The sequence below is a fragment of the Aethina tumida genome, chromosome 3 (assembly GCF_024364675.1).
Source record: "Aethina tumida isolate Nest 87 chromosome 3, icAetTumi1.1, whole genome shotgun sequence".
In the NCBI taxonomy this organism is placed as follows: Eukaryota; Metazoa; Arthropoda; class Insecta; order Coleoptera; family Nitidulidae; genus Aethina; species Aethina tumida.
This window is the reverse complement of record NC_065437.1, coordinates 17,153,378-17,170,655: the sequence shown is the minus strand read 5'-3', so window position 1 is coordinate 17,170,655 and position 17,278 is coordinate 17,153,378. Positions and strand designations below refer to the sequence as shown.

At 32.3% G+C, this 17,278-nt stretch overlaps 1 protein-coding gene across 1 annotated transcript; it reads left to right on the top strand.

The window, feature by feature from the left end:
- Positions 1-5,348: 5,348 nt before the first annotated feature.
- LOC109604176 (ejaculatory bulb-specific protein 3-like) lies at positions 5,349-5,907 on the top strand. The gene is made up of 3 exons (XM_049964552.1): positions 5,349-5,373; positions 5,430-5,625; positions 5,672-5,907. The coding sequence occupies exons 1-3, from the start codon at positions 5,368-5,370 to the stop codon at positions 5,851-5,853; spliced, it is 384 nt and encodes a 127-aa protein (XP_049820509.1). The 5' UTR covers positions 5,349-5,367; the 3' UTR covers positions 5,854-5,907.
- Positions 5,908-17,278: the final 11,371 nt, after the last annotated feature.

The window sequence follows — 17,278 nt, the reverse complement described above, 5'->3', positions numbered from 1 at the left end:
ACCACGGAAATCGTGGGAATGAACATCAATATTAATGTTACTCATTTCGTTCAATTTAATTGAAATGTTTAATTTAGGCGCTAACATCGATTTAAAATGTAATTTAAACAAAAATCTATCAGTTTACATAAAACAGCTGCGACTGATTCCGATGTAAATGAGTTTTTTTGTGCCGAAAATGTCTGCTCCCGTTCTGACTGAGCGGAGCAGTTAACTAGAATTAAATTGTAGGTATTTTTTTAGTCATTTCACTCGGAATAAAATGTAACTGTGTAAACACTGTATTAGAGGGATGAATGTTGTTTTTGGACCGGGAATTGATCTGATGATCAGAATGTATGACATGAACGTAGAACCAGCCAGGGGAAACAGTAAAGGAAGATAGTCCCGTAACGCCATTAAGAATTTTAAGGCCTCCGTTAGAGTTTTGGCTCGTCGAGGGGCGAACGCGTCACGTTTGAATACGCAATCAACGGCATCCTTGATTATAATCAAGTAATTGCGAACTCTCAAGAAGAGCTTCTTTCTGGAGTAATTTACAAACAAGAAACAAGATTACATCGTTTTACATTTCATTATCGTTATGTGATTTCTCATCTCTCTGATTATCATTTCGGGTATGGAAACGCAATGTTTACCCAATGCTTTTGCCTTGCGTGCGGATGATCACCGACATCTGTGTGTTAGTCAATAATGGAGTAAATTGTGGTGCGCCACATGACCACGTTTAGATACCAAGAGATAGTAGTTGTAACCACAAATAGATTTCTATTGTTATTCACAAATTATGTCTAAGAATTGGAACATTTCGATTTTTTTTGTTATTCAAATTCCTCAGGAAACAGAAGTAAAAATCTTGTTAGGGATTAAGTCAATTTATTGTCGGCTCAGGATAAAATTATGTAGTTCGACGACTAAACAAAAGAAAAGTGGACTGCGGTTCTCGTTCACAATGCAGTTTGTAAAGCCGGGCACGTTTTACCACTTAGAATGCTGTGACTGCCAAATAACACATTAGGGGTTCTTCTCTCGAGTCAGGCATAATATAAAGCATAATAGAGATTCTGCAAGTACAACTTTTATGTTTTATGGATAGACTAATGGTTTTTTAAAACATTCGTTCGCTCACCTTGAATATAAATTTGTTTTAAACTTCGCAAAAGGGCTTTAGAAGTTTTCATTCCGGCAGGAAATTGGACGAGCTTTAATAACCAATTACGAACTCTCTTTACATTAAGTAAACTGCATTATGATCAAAATCTCACCAAAATATTTTGTTCAATAAGGGTGCAGTGTGAATGTTTTCCAACCTAAAATAATTTGCTTTCAAGTTTTTATTTAATTCTAAACAAAACTATTGACAAAATATAAAGGCCATACATTTTTAGAGAATGGGATTCCCCTTATCATTATTGTTTAAATACGATACATAAAGCATTGGAAGCGGCAACTTGATGCATTGATACAAAGCATTCGTTATCACTGTTTCACATATTCTGAGTAAATGCAGCGCCCGAACAGAGCTATCGCATCGCTGTGCATTCAGTCGGTTAACAGATTCTCACATTTTAGTTGCCATCCAAAGTATCTTTTACGGTAGTCGTTTCCAGTTTATAGTAAAAAGGAAAGCTTAAAAGTAAACAGATTAGATGGGGAACAGTGTGCTAGACATAAGCTACAAGAGAAAAAACACACAGAGAACGATTTCTCTTGATCCATTGAACAGATATCGGCCAACCGAACTGGCAGCAGATAAGACATGAGGCTGCTTTTCTATTTCATGTTTCAGTAAGTTAAAGGCCGCAGCCCCCAAAACGCGACGCTTCACAACACCCTAAAGGGCAACAAACCTTCTAACTGCCTCCACAGAGGAACAAATCAACACAATTTTTAAATCACTATGTACCAATATCTTGATATGATAGTTAAAGAAGGTACAACGTAAAGTTTCCCAGTTAGCAGGTTTAGATTCAATGACACAGATTTTCTAAGATTGTTCAATAGAATATAAGTTTCTGGCCGAATAAAATAGTGCCCATAAAACGAGATTGTTCGTTTATCCTTGTTTCAAGCTGAAAAGAGTGTGTCTTCCTCCTTAAAACGTTCTAGATTTTGACGCCAGCTCGGGGTTATTTCCACCTCATTCTCTCTCATCGTCCGCATATTTATCCCGCGCTTTTTGTCTCATTTGAAGCTCCGTTCGGGTCGTCGTACATAAAAAACACTCTTTCTATATTTTTATTGGTCCCATAAAACTATACGTTATTTTTAATGTCCGTGTAAACGACCGGCAAACGCCCATTTTCTATAACAGCATTAGGATAATTTATTTTATTGGTGTTTAACTGGCCTGTAAATGAATCGTTCAATTTTACATTGTGGTTTTGTTTCCAAATGGTTTTTTAGAGATAAAGAGATTACGAGTATCTATTAGTGGAAGTTTTTATGAGGGTGAATCAGATATAAACCGGAATTTCTATTAAAAATTCAGATTAATAACAAGCATTAAGCTAAAACTTCCCAACAGTATAAATTTGATCACCACAATTTACATTTAAATCACCCTAATTTCCCCGTTCTAAAAATATCCTATTTATTTTTAGCCAACAATACTCCGAACAAAATAAATAAAGATAAAAATGTACTTTTATATTTTAAAGGTACGAGATACTAAGGTCAAAGCTCGAAACACAATGGTAACTTCATTACTTTTGTTATACCACAATGGCATCAAGGCGTAAGTAACCTTTTGTCATGTTAAATCATATCGACTAATTTGTTACGCGGTCACAAAAGATCTTATATCTAGGTTACATTGTCTGTAATTCTCTATATCCGTATTTACATCTAATTAATTGAATTAACGTTCGTTTAGCGTTATGGAAACAAATATCACAGTTAACTGGACCGTAATTATCGTGGTAAGATGCACCTACATTATTAATTCCGTTAGTTTAAAAATAAAACGGGCATTTTTCAAAAGCTCACAACTAAATTAATTGAAGTATTCACCACACAACATTTCGTTTCGTTAGAAATTAGATAAGCGGCGAGCAAGAAATGTTTTACCACGGGCAAGTGCTGTATTCACATTCCGGTTACTTTTTTTAAAAGCCACCCATCAAAAAGATGCCGATGGAGATAATCTACCGTAAACCATCCTACCGCATTCTAAAAAAAATTCGAATCTTAACAAAGAGATAAAACGCATTCAAGAGGTGAAAATGTTTTACTGTGTTCCTCGGTTCAAGCGTCCACTCCGTGAGAGTTTATTCACACATGAAATCTGCCATTGGACAAGAATCCATTATCTTTTTGGTAATTGAAAGTTCGGACACGGAAATTAAGACACACAAAAGCCCGTTAACGAAACGCAATAAATCGCCATGTAAATGGCAATTTTGAAAACACTTTACAGTTTTCTACGAGTTGTTTTCTCGCTCCATCCCCTCGCGTTCCTGCGCATCGTACATAACAGCGTTATCGCCAACGACATTACACATTTCATCTCCAATCCTGTAAAGCACTCTTTATGAGGTTAATACGGTTTTATTTTATATTTTCCGAGATTAAGTGAACAACTTTCTCATCCTGAAATTTGTTGCCGGGATCGCGATAAAGCCGCCTTGTTGTCGGTGCCGGAGCGAAGCCGGGAAAGTCAATTCTTCTCCCGAATTCGCCCCGCAAAACCTAATCAGTGTTTATCTTCGTCTCTTATTTCATTTACTGTTTTCTCCACACTAATGCCGGGGCTTCTGACTCGTCTGATCAGTTACCCGAAAGAATCTTCGGATCTTTGTATTAAGTCGCAAAACATTTTATTATTCCAAACATTCATTTATCTAATTTTATTTGTTTTTATTTATTTTAATGAATTTGCGGGAAATTCCTACTGGTTTCCTTTATTAATAATAAATTTAATGATTTGAATAAATGTGAATGAACGATATTGATTTAAAGTAAAATAAACTATAACTTTTTAATAATAGATAATTAGTTTAACTGAATGCGTTGATTAAATTCTTCAAAATTTAATTAAAATTTGTATTATTTAGTTTTAAATACTATTTAATTAATTATAAACGAGAATATATGTTGAAAATATTTTTGTATATCATAAATATTTTCAACATATTCTCGCATTATTATTAATTAATTAAATAGAATTTGAAATATAATAATACCCTTGCATAATTAATTAATTTATTTCGTGTATCATAAACATGATGAATAAAACTTGCGCATCCACCAAATTTACACTGTTGGAAAGGTTGCAAATTTCGATTAATATAAGAATTTCTCCAGAATTTGTCTGCTACAAAATACATGAAAAGTGACATAATAAAAGCTTAGGAAGTAAAATAATTCCGTCGTCCATGTTAAACGAAAAGGAAATGCGTTAGTACATCGGACCAAAACAACAGGCTCTGTTTATAGAGGCCGATGTTTGCAGTCAGCGATTCCGTAGCGAAAAACAAAACAACATAAAAGTGTATCTATGCATTGGAGGTCGAGTGTAAGAGGTCCCCGCGGACATCCTTCCAAGGAGCAACTAAAAGTTCCGTGGAGGCTGCGGGGATAACGGTATGCAGGAGACGATGCCGAACACTAAAGGGCATTACGTTAACCCATTCCGGAACGACATCCAATAAGAGAGCCACTGAATATCAAAATTTACATTTGCACGGAGGAAAATGTCTTTCGGTCGTAACTGTAACCATAATTGTCTTATCGATTTAGGTCGTTTCGTTGTTTTTTTACTGTCACAGTTGAAAGTTGAAATTCACTGATACATGGTCAACGTTGAATTAAATCAAACGTAGTGTTTATTCAGATAGGCGCAACGAAAAACGAAATTTAATTAAGCGAAATTCCCGCCTCAGCAAATAACAAATTCCCGTTTATATACTAAAGTAAATAATTTAACGAAGTATGACATGGCGGTATGCCGTACAGCAATTTTGCACGTTTTGCTACAGGAATGTTTTAACGTTAGGATAATTGGGCTATAATTTGTTCATACAAGACTAATGTTGGCGATTAGTGGGTAGGAGAGAGAATATAAGAAAATGAAGGGGTATTAATCACCTGTATTGTTAATTAAATACATTATTCATGTTTGGGAAAAAATCTAATCAATCAAATTAGACCTAATTTATTTTATGTTTGTTCGAAGTAAAATGATTAAGAATTCTGTGAATAGTTTAAGTATTCTTATTATTTTGAACTTGTTTGAAGTAATTGTAAGAAAATTTGTCATTATTTTCAACAATTCGTGCGGGAAATTTGTTTGACATTGCAAAACTCTACTTATATTATATATAAAGAACAACTTAGTCTAACTCAGTATCAATAAAAGCCTCCAAAATGATAGTAAGTAACCAATTTAAATAACAACCTTGTTACAGACGTTACGTTTTGCATTTCAGAAGCTAATTTTCTATTGCACATTCGCCGGCATTTTATTGTCATCTGCATACGTATATGCGGGTGATGAAAAGTACACGACGAAATACGACAACGTAAACCTTAATGATGTTGTAGCGAACGAGAGACTGTTAAAAAATTACGTTGACTGTCTATTGGAACAAGGAAGTTGCACACCAGACGGGCAAGAATTAAAAAGTAAGTTGTCATCAACTTATACCGTTTGCTCCAGTTAACGTTTTAGGGAACATGCCCGACGCAATCGAAACCGACTGCAGCAAATGCAGTGATAAACAGAAGGAAGGGTCGGATTTCATTATAAAGTTTTTGATCGACAACAAACCTGACTATTGGGAACTTTTGGAAAAAAAATACGACCCATCTGGAAGCTACAAGGAGAAATATCTGGCTTCGAAAAACATGTAATTCTATTAATTGTACTTGATTGTCTTGTGAACTAGTAAAAATCTGCATCCACAATTGTTTTCAATAATTAATTCATAACACAGGATGGTGATAATTGAATTTCAGATTGCCGTGTTGACTTAAATCTTGCGTCGACTCCAGTAATTGAAAAGGTGTACCGTGTGTCTCAGGGGGTTTCTCAAATGCATGTATTGCACATACCGGTGATGAATCGAATTGCGAAACGCCATCATGTATATCAAATTGTGTCTGTCGTATTGGCGGCGCATAAAACGTGCAATTTTCCTTTTGTTACCGATGCATAATGAATTTAAATAACTTTAGGCTACCGGTTGTTATTTATGCAACGGATCCATATAAAACGTTCTCGCAATTATAATAAATTTCTGGGTAATTACGTTTTCTATCAGTGGGCACTGTATATGGATGTGGTAGCGCCAAAAAATGTGATCTGGATAAATCATCATTATGCGAGAAACTTAATTCAAATACACTGTAATTATGGTTAAATACGGGGCAACATTCCTGGTTGGCATTTAATGCGATTTTGTAAAATAAAAGATAATTATAAATTGACTATTAGCGTAAAAGGCATGATTTCAATCGGGGACAATTTATTGTCAATGATAATTCGAAATTACGACTATAACTTATTTCGGATATACAAGTATTAATTGGAATTAATAATCCATTATTAATTCTAATCAATATTTTTATGTAAATAGTTTATTCGTAACATTTTAATTAGTTTATATCATTTAGTAAATATCATTTTTAAACCATACGTACAGTGATGGTCAAAATTATGGAATTTATTTTTATTTCATTATATTTATTTATATATTTTTCCTTATTATATTGAAACAATTAAATTAAAAAATGGTCATGGACATAAGTATGGAATAATGTTGATATACACGAAATAAATTTGGAAATATTTATTTATTTAATTTATGGTAGTTTAATAACTTCTCAACATCGAATCGAGTCTTATTAACATGGGTGTTTGCCTCTTCTTCTTGTATAACTTGACACAAACGCTCTTTGTTGGTGATGTTTTTTGTCGAATTTAATTCCAGATGCTCCATAGATATTCAATTGACATTGTCTGACGAAAATATTGACTAACATTAATTCTATTGCAATATATTAAATCTATATAATGAATTTTCAATAAACCGAGATTAACAAAACTAAACAATTCCTTCAAATTATTTCATACTTTTGACCACCACTGTAAGTACTGGAAAATTAATTTACAAATGTAAAGATGTATGCGTATATGTTTTTTGATATTATATAAGTTTCAGAAAAAATATAAGATAATAAAAATGTTAAATTAGAAAGCATAATCCACCTTATTTAAAATTCAAAGAGTTTATTTTATACCCATATTTACAAAGAAATATTTATTACTTTATTAATGTGTAAAAAGTTATTTAAAATGATACATAAAATATTTAACCAAATCATAATACGTGTTCTCTCTCAACAAATATTGTTAGTAATTTTTTAAATGTTACTTACAATTTATAATTTTAATGTTTACATTACACATTTCCTTTGTATGAATTAAAAAAAATTATATTATTAAATTTCAGACAAAATTCATAAAAACACACATTGGTTGAAAAGTTTGTTGAAACAAATGTTTTGTAATTTAATTTTTTGTGTAATAGGAATATCTTTTACCACGTTTTCCCGTAAAATATGCTCATGTTTCCATTTCAAAAAACCACTGTTACACAAAAAGTTATCTCATTAAAATTAAATTCACACGGAAAACAAAATAATTTTTAATTTGAATCCATTCAAAGGATTTGTTAGTGGCAGAATTGTTCCGTTCCAATTTAATTAATTAATGAAAAGAAAAGAAAATTAAATTAAAAATTTAAATTGAAAATAAACATCAAATCGAAATTCAATTTAGATTTTTATTTTAAATAGTTCTTCCGAGGAATTGGTTTCAACAATTGGTTTAAAAGTAATTTTTAAATTTGTAATTTTTTGGGGAATAACAGATTTATGATTGTAGAAAATTCATACAAAAAATATCATTCGGCTATTGGGAAATGTTGGTAATGTGAAATGAGTTTTTAGATTCCAAATTTAATTTCAACGTACGCTAAAAACAATTTTACCAAAATTAAATTAACATGAAAAATAGCGTGTGTAAAAATTTTTTATTTGACTCGAATCGAAATTTTTCAATTACCTTTTTGTTAATTACTGAAAAGAAAATTAAATATAAACATAAATTTATAACCAGTTTTTTAGAGAGGAATTTAAAATTCAGTTAAAATTTTTGAAAAGTTCACATAAACGTAAGTTAATACTAATAAAAAAGTGAACCGAATAGTTGACAACACGAATTGTTGAAACAATTGTCGAAAAAACATAATAAATGAGAATTAATTATTCAGTAGAATTAACTCTACTTTTACCATTACAATATAGTAATTGCCTTTTTTTATTTCAACGATCGGGTTTACCTTCGGAAACGGTTTTGTAGTCAATTCGACGCAATGTGTGCCGTATAAACCAAAACTAATTTTCATTTAAATTGGACCATTTACTTTGTTTACTTTTGCCACGTTTTAAATTGAGTCCGTCTGTTGTACTTCCACCAATATTCAAATTTAATCATATTGTTTAGACTGTTAAACAAATAAATATAAAATACGTTCTCGTTATTCAAATTCTCACTTCGGAACAAAGTTAATTATCACTCCTCGAACGTAATCAATTATTCGACTAAACAACAGCGAAACAGCTTAATAAATTAGCCGATTGATTTATCGTGGCGCACTCGTCTTCATTGAACCACCCCAAAAACACGACCAAAAGGCACAAAAACGTACCCCACGACGCGCCACTTCGCGACGGATTAATTTGGTTTTATTAGAAAATTTTGGAATTTATTAAAAATAAATTTTCCACTCACAACAAAGGGCTCATTCAATTCGGTGCGACGCATTTCGTACGCATGAGACAGTTTGAATCAACTAAAAGACCGGGGAGTTTAAACATTTATTATGCGTAGGATATTTTTTTAAGGCAAGTCATGTCTGGATTGTTACAGAAGCCAAACACGTCCCGAGCAGATTACCAATGTGTGCTACGGAAATCTCTAAACCAGCATCTGAATATATTTCTTAAAATCGACTGCTCCATTTTAAGCAGGTAAGGATCCGCGCACTTACTACATCCGAGCTGTCCACGAATTTATCGGGAAGACGTAAAATGTAATATGTGACTGTATCTGGGGATTTAATTGACGATTTATGTCAGTTACCATAGAACCTGAGAGACCTGCCTTCGACGATTTTATGCACTGAATAAAACAACTTGGCTGTTTGAAATGTGCATTTGGATTGTTCACTTGTTTTGCATACCGTTTTGTTAGATTTATAGCACGGAATCGTTCTGTTTTCTTCAAATATTCGCATTGTTGATGTTCATATATTTATCGAATATACAACTAAAAATTTATATTGCGCAATAAAAACGACTGAAGCAATGAAAGGACCTTCAACCGAGACATCAGCTTTCCAGGCGGCAACTCTATCAAAAATTCATAGATAGATAACAATTCTCTTCGACACTATTATGGAACCACATATAAGGTAAGTTTGCACAGTTTATAGAATTCATGGATAAACATAATGTAGTCAAATAAGTTCCAACCTTTTCTCTCCATGTCCTACACTTTTCCAAGAAATTAACGTACCACCAATAATTTTGTAAACAATTTTTCTATTTAACTCTATAGTATTGTACATTATTTGTATTGAAAGAACATATTACTTTTAAAAACTGTGTAAACATTTTTACAAGATATTTAGTTTTTTTATTATTTGAAATATACCCATTCTGGTAAATTAGTACAACACATACAAATAAAAATTTCATTTTAATATGGTGTATTTCCAACTCTACTCTATGGGGTCGGTATTTTCAGTTTGTTCCAAATTCTCCCAATTTTCGAGTAGAAGACGCCCCACATCCTGTAAGTTATTTGGATGGTTGGGATGGTCCCTTAAACGTGTCTCTAGATATGTTCTATTGGGTTAAGGTCTGGACTATGAGCTGGCCAGGTCATATCCGCGTCTATCGCACGTTGTTAGGAAAAATCTATATTCATTCAAACAGAACTCGTTCACAATCCGCTTCTACCTAATTTATAACTTTATAACAAAATTTAGCCGGGCTCTGCGATAATCCACGGTTAAGGTCGGGACTCGAGCAAGAACATGGAGTTGCAAATTATCTTCCTTAATTCGTTTTCGAATAGTTTTAATACTTGTAAAGATTGAGGGTTGCATGACTATTGTTTCCATATCTATAGTTATTCTGGCTTATTGGTTGACGTTTGTTGAAATTATTTTCTAACGTTTCGCTAGCAGGAGTGGACAAGAAAAACTAGATCAGTTTCTAAAGCATCTATACTCTCAACATAAGAATATCAAATTTACAATGAAATTGGGGAAGGAGAGCCAAATACCTTTTTTGGATGTCCTAGTGAAGAGTAGGTGAACATTTAGACCATACAGTATACGGAAAACCTACACACACCGATATCTACATAAACTATCTAACCATTATTCTAGTCAAAAATAAGGGATCATCAAAATACTAACCGAACGAGCCAAAAGGATATGTGCAACACACCAACTCGCTGAAGAACAAGAACATTTGGAAAAAACACTACAGGCCAACGGATACAGAAATAAGACGTAATGAGATCTCATATAAATAATAAAGATCCATCTAGTGAGCCCATGATTAGTAAAGCTTTTCTTCCATATATATGTAGAGTTACCGATAGAATTGAAAAAACCTTATTAAAACATAACATCCATACTGTTTTTATGCCAACATGGAAGATTCAACACAGTCAGAGATCTGCCAAAGATAGGAGAGACCATCAAACAGCTTCTGGGATATATCGCATACCATGTTCTAGCGGGAAAGTATACATCGGTACTACAAAACGTTCAATAGGTATTAGGATCAAAGAACACAAACTAAACTGCATCCAAGGACAATCAGGCAAGTCTGTTGTAGCTGAACATTAGAGAAGTTCAGTTAGATGTAACTCATAAGATATAATTCCAAGATACACAATTGCTTGCCTCGACAATTGGATATCACAAGAGAAAGATTAGGGAAGCAATTGAAATCCATAAACACGGAAACAACTTCAATAGAAAAGAAGAAGCATTGAAGCTTGATAAAATATGCTCAAAAATAGCAAAATCGCTAAGCAGATAATAACGGCCAACGAACAGAACGAAGTTTCTAGAACATCAGTTATCTATGTTGTCATTTAGTTACAATCAGATGTCAAAGTGACACAAACCAAATCGAACCTCTGAAGATGCTAGCCACTCGAAATAATTCCAACAAACGTCGACCAATATACCCGAACAAAGATATGGTGTTTCAATACTTATTCAAACCTCTTCTGCATTTTCTAACTGAGACTATAAATTTTTGTACTCACAAACTGTTGTCCTAAAGTTAAAAGTGTTCTTGTACAGGAGTTGTAGTACGATTTCTTCCCTGATCTGATTTCCTCCAGTCTTCATGAACCGTTTTAATATTTGGGAAATGGATGTATGGGATACACCATTGGCTCTTCTGTGTTAACTCCAACCTTCTTCTACTAAAACAACGAGTTAAATTTATAGATATATATTACAGGTGGTGCGTTAATTAACTGTGCATATATTATTAAATTTTCAATTAAGGACATCATTGAAAGTTGTGAATTGAAGTAAATTTGCAGTAATTTTGCACCGCATAATTTTGTATAGTTAGTGATTAATTTTATATCAAGTTAACATTTCAAATTGCTATGAACTCCTCAAACTGTTTTTCGAAACAAGATTCAGAAATACAATTATAATGAAAATTAAGGAGTTAAAATATGAGGTTGCTCGAACTTACAACTGACAATTAAGTTGCGGAAACCCATCACAAGAAAGTTCTCATTGTAATTGCCATCACTTCAGCTTCAGTGTTCAAAATAGTTTTATCGAATGGAGCAACGAACGTTGTTTCTGTTTATCATTCACTCCAACCGATTCCTAGTCTCCTCGCCAATAACGCAAAATCCTGTTCTTTCACTCACTAAAAAGTTGCGGTTTGCAAAAGAATGCGGAGGGTGCGAATACATTAGAGTTTGAGCTTTGTCTGTTCGTCCAATAAAAACGTCGCAGCCGTTGGGATGGTGGAATGGCATGCACGGTGCTTGTAAGATACACTGCAAATCTAATATGTGTCACATGTGAGCGGGCAAGATAAGAATCCGACTCCGCGTGCATTTTTTACAGACAACGGAATTCAGCTAATAACAGCTAGTTACCTTCCTACGCTCCGGCTGGCATCCCGCGTCCGCCTTGATTCATTTACTAAATTAATTTTTCCGATATAGGTCGCCGCTGACGAAATTAATGCGCCTCTATCTCGTGTGCTATCAGAGTTATGGTGTAGCACTGTCAACGGCAAGATTTATACGCAATTATTTTAGCCACTTTCTGAAATAAATGCGGTAATTTATTTATGTCGTCGCTAATAGTTTTGCTTTTCGCCAATCTTTTTTATTTCAGTCTATGACGATTGGTTTTATTAATTTTCCTGTTGTCGCGACGTTTCATTAAAACTTTCGCTTGGCTGTGCAAAATTTCAAGTACGCAAGATATTGATCACAAGTTGAGAAATAAAAGTAACAACTGTGATATTGTCTGAAATACGTTTTGTATTTTTTGTTTATCACGACAATAATTTATGAAATATTCTGTTAGCTAAACCTTTAAAAATCAATTCGTTCATTAGTATTTAATTATAACCTACGAAAAATAATTAATCTTTTCTCTTAGGAGTGGATATGCAAATGAACCTCTCTAAAAACACTCGTAATTATATTTGATTAGTTCAAACGTGAGTCTTATCGACGAATTGCGAAATAAACATTTACGAATTCTATTACATAGTTAATTACCAAAGAAAAAACAGTTAAATCGATTTTAAGTCACGAATTTACTAATAGACTAATTTGGCTGGAACATTAAATAAATGTTTGAGATATTTTATATATCTGTTAATGTGTGTCAAAACTGAAAACACAAATTTATGATCTAGTGATGTAAAAATCGTTGTTAACATTATTTGTTTATTTGTGTCTTGTTCAAACAAACATTAAATTATAATTGAAAACTCTATTTATTTAATACGCTCATGTGAATTGTCGTTAAAAAAATATAAAATAAACAGTGGTCAGTTGTGGTATTTCACCCGGTACATTGTGATGTAAATGGACCGTCAATTTCGTGCGAAATTAACATGCATCCGATTTACGGTCCCAACCCGTTTGTAGTTTAATTTCAAGTCCATACTATTTAGAATCAATACAATTAGCCTTAGTCACCCCTCTTGCATATGAATGAATCATTGGCGGCGTTTTCCCCGTAAGCAGAATACTATCGTTTCGCGTGACGGGGTGGTTCACTAGTTCGTTAGTTAGCACCTTTATTTCACGTGAAATCGTTGATAGTTGAAGTTTGTGTCAACATGGTTTTGTCATGGGAAACTACGGCATTTAGTAATTAAGCTTGTTTTGTTATGCTTTTACGGGGTAATTAATTTTATATGTAATGACTAACATGCAATTTTTCATTCTTCATGTCTCTGATTTAAATATTCACCAGAATAATTTTTATCCATTAAATATTATACAGTAGTGGTCATAATTATTAGAACTAATTAAAATACATTAAAAATGTGAGTTGTACTTGTACCACTACCTGAAATATTTATTGTTAATTCTGTTATTGTTGTGTTATTGCTACACAACTTGTCAGTCTAATTTTATTCTTTAAAATATTGCATATTTTTTATTTTTCAATGGGCCTTCATTGTTCTCTGTGAATTTAAACCGATTATTTGCTAATAGTCTATTGCCTATTATAATTATTTAATCATTGATTGAAGTGAAACTATAAAAAATTGTAATTCAGCGAAAGGAACAAGAAGACATGGGCTAAGAGTTTACGACCAAATAAGTCAATCGTCTCACTTAATATTAAAAAATTTAAAGAATCTGGCCAAGTAATAACTATGAAAAAATTGATCTAAACACGAAAATCAATAACTGGATAATTTAAATGTCAAAAAACAATTCAATCTGATCGTTTACTGAAATTAAAGATAACCTGAAGGAAATGAAACTTGCTGAAGTTCAAGAATTGTTAGAAGATGGTTAGTAGATGGGGGTTCATTTGACCCCAGGCTACAAAAAATGAAACCGCAATAAAATATGGTGGCGATTCAATTATGCTTTGGGGATTCTTCTATTCTTTTGGCTTAGACTCCCTTAGATTTATGAGCTGGGAGGGATGTATTAAACAAAAAAATTTGCTTCGTCTATTAAAGAAATAATGTTCCTAATAGATGTGTTTCAAATTCAAAACGATCTTAAATACAGACTTGTTTGTCCCAAGCTCTAGACATTAGTCCTATAGAAAACATGGGGGATCATGTTTACAACCAAATTCAGCATGAAAATGTATGTAACATTTTGTAGAATAAGAATATAGCAGTTTTTATAACACTGTATATAACAACAATTGTAAATTAATATTATTTATAGAGTTTACATTAAATTAAACTGTTATGGTTAAAATATTTAACTTTTTTAAAAAATTCTAAAATAATAACCGTCACTGTAAGTTTATCAGATTGTAAATTTAATCTCTCTGTTAACTATTATAAGCGTAACCAAATTCTATGTTCGTATATTTCTTAGACTTTTAATTGAAAAAAACTGACACAGAATTTTATTTTTTACTGATAACTTGGAGCAAACGTTACAGCTATAAATAAATTTTTCAATTTTCAATTGACAATTCTTAATAATACAGACATTTTAGTTACTTATGTACTTATGTATGAAGTTTTTTTTAAAATAATTAAGTCTTAATTACAAATAAAGGTAGGAAAACAATTTAAAATGCAGCAATTAAACTATTTTATGTTGAATTCAAAAATGTCACAATATTCATGGGTTTTTATATGAAATGACAAAAATTTCACTCATTTCACTTTCGGTTGAACAGGAATAGAAAATATTTTAAAATAATGAATTTAACTGAAACTGAAATGTCAGATTCACATCACTTTTAGGTCTCTATAAACCTCTACTGAACCGTTTAGATGAATCACCCTGTATATTTTATATATATACAAGAAGAAATTTAATTCTGACCATTTTAAAAAATAGAATAATACAATAAAGCAAAATTCAAAAACTATCGCAAATTAATTCATTTAATTCGTATTAATGAAAACCTAAACGTGTGTAATTATGCAGTTTAAAATAAATTACTAATTAACTTCCTTCTATGTAATTAATAAAAACAAAAATCAGCGAATTTTGTTGGCCTTTTTCGTATATATTTACATAAATTACGTGCAACGGAAATGGCAAAATAAACTTACCTTGTTTAAATAAATTACAGCGAATTGTGCTATTTGCAAGTATTGTTCTTTTTTTCGCATAAAAAACCGGTAATGGAATAGTGGAGCATCCACTGTAACATAAACAAACCGTTATTGAAAAAATCTTCAGAACCTTGTAGTAGTTTTCTAGCGACGTAGAAACAAATTGTGTGGCGAATAACATAAAAGTAATTTAATTTTAAATCGATTTTACTCTATTAAGGCAATTATCTAATAAACTGAGACGTCCCATAAACAAGTGAACCCATATAAATCAATATCGGTATCTGGTCGACGTGCCCGGGGGTGTGTTTGTGATTATTAGGAAACCCCTTAATATTTGACTGGATAGGGGTAAAAAGGGCGCGTTCAAAATCAACTGGGAATTGAATCTCAATTTGATTGCACTTGTGCATCACATGGTAAAATCTACGGATTTGTATTATTCGAAGTGAATTATAAATTTAATTCGTTTTGAAAATGTTTCGAACAACGTTTAAGTGGATTATTATTACTGTTCCATACAATCCAGTCCATTTAAAAAATTCTATTTTCATAAAACTTAATAAAACGATAGAAACGAATGCACACAATTTTTGGAAAATATTATGTTAAGTTGTTAGCACCAAAAATGCCATGTTTGCTTTAGACCGCAAATGTTTTTAGCCCCTTTTAAGGACTTGTTGGTAAATTGATTAGCACCAAGAGGAACTGACAAAAGAAAAAGTTATCGATTGAACAAAAAAACAGAAATCTAAATAAACATTCGCCCCGTCCTATTCAAACTAACCCCTCGGAATTGGTACGGGAGGCACGTGCGGCTAATGCCGCGTAGCTTGTTGCTTATCTGTGGATAATCGAGGACCGTGAAAAATTCTGAATGATACACAATGAAATCCAAATTATTTTCGTCATTGTTCGACCCTGGAGACGGTTAGAGAAATATCGACCAATCGACACCGAATATTACGGTGAGATTTATGAGACTATTTGAGGGTCTAATGCACGATTGATTCCCAAAATTGATGAGGATTAATGCGTTAGTTCGTTTGGGGTGTTGTTGGACAATTTATGTGGTTTTATACACGATTATAATTATGGTCGTGGTAGATTATGAATTATGTATTACTTAAACTATTTGGATGAATATATAGAAAGTCAAGGACTTAATTTTGTCCATGGTCAATTATTTTACCAACACAATTATATCATTGTCTTCACCGTGTTTACGGCGTAGTTGAAGATTCCATCTTATAAACAATGGAACTGTAAAACGCATCCGCAGCTGCGAACAAAAATTTATAAGATATTGTTGTAAAATTTTTAAAATATTTAGCGTTAATTTATTAAACAATTCCATAGGACATAAACGTCAACACATAAAAGCAGACACATTGTTTGTCGCACATCAGCATATTTCCGTAAGCCTAATGTGTTTTGTTTCACATAAATATTTCCGAAACGCGCCAGCCCATTAATTCCATTTGTTTTTTTCCTTCGTACCACGACGGAAAATGAAAAAAGTAGTAATAAACTGATGGAATGAAGACGCACCCGTTCGTTTCCACAGAGGCCACAAATACTTCAACACGTTCTAATGAGAAACATTCGGCGATTTCTGTTCCTTCCACTCGAGCCAATATTGTGATTTATTTTAAATTCCACTTCTGTTTTTATATAATTTTTTAAACACAGATTAAATTATTAATATTTTTAACGAAAAATAATTATAACACAAGTAAAATATAATAGTTATTAAAAATATTATTTATAAAAAATTAATTTATTATTAAACATAGTCGAACTTCAATAACTCGAACTATGATTTGCCAGAAAAAAATCGAGTTATCAAATAAAAATTACACATAATGATCACCGTGAAATGAAATCCAATTTATTTCGATTTATTAAAAATTTGAGTTAT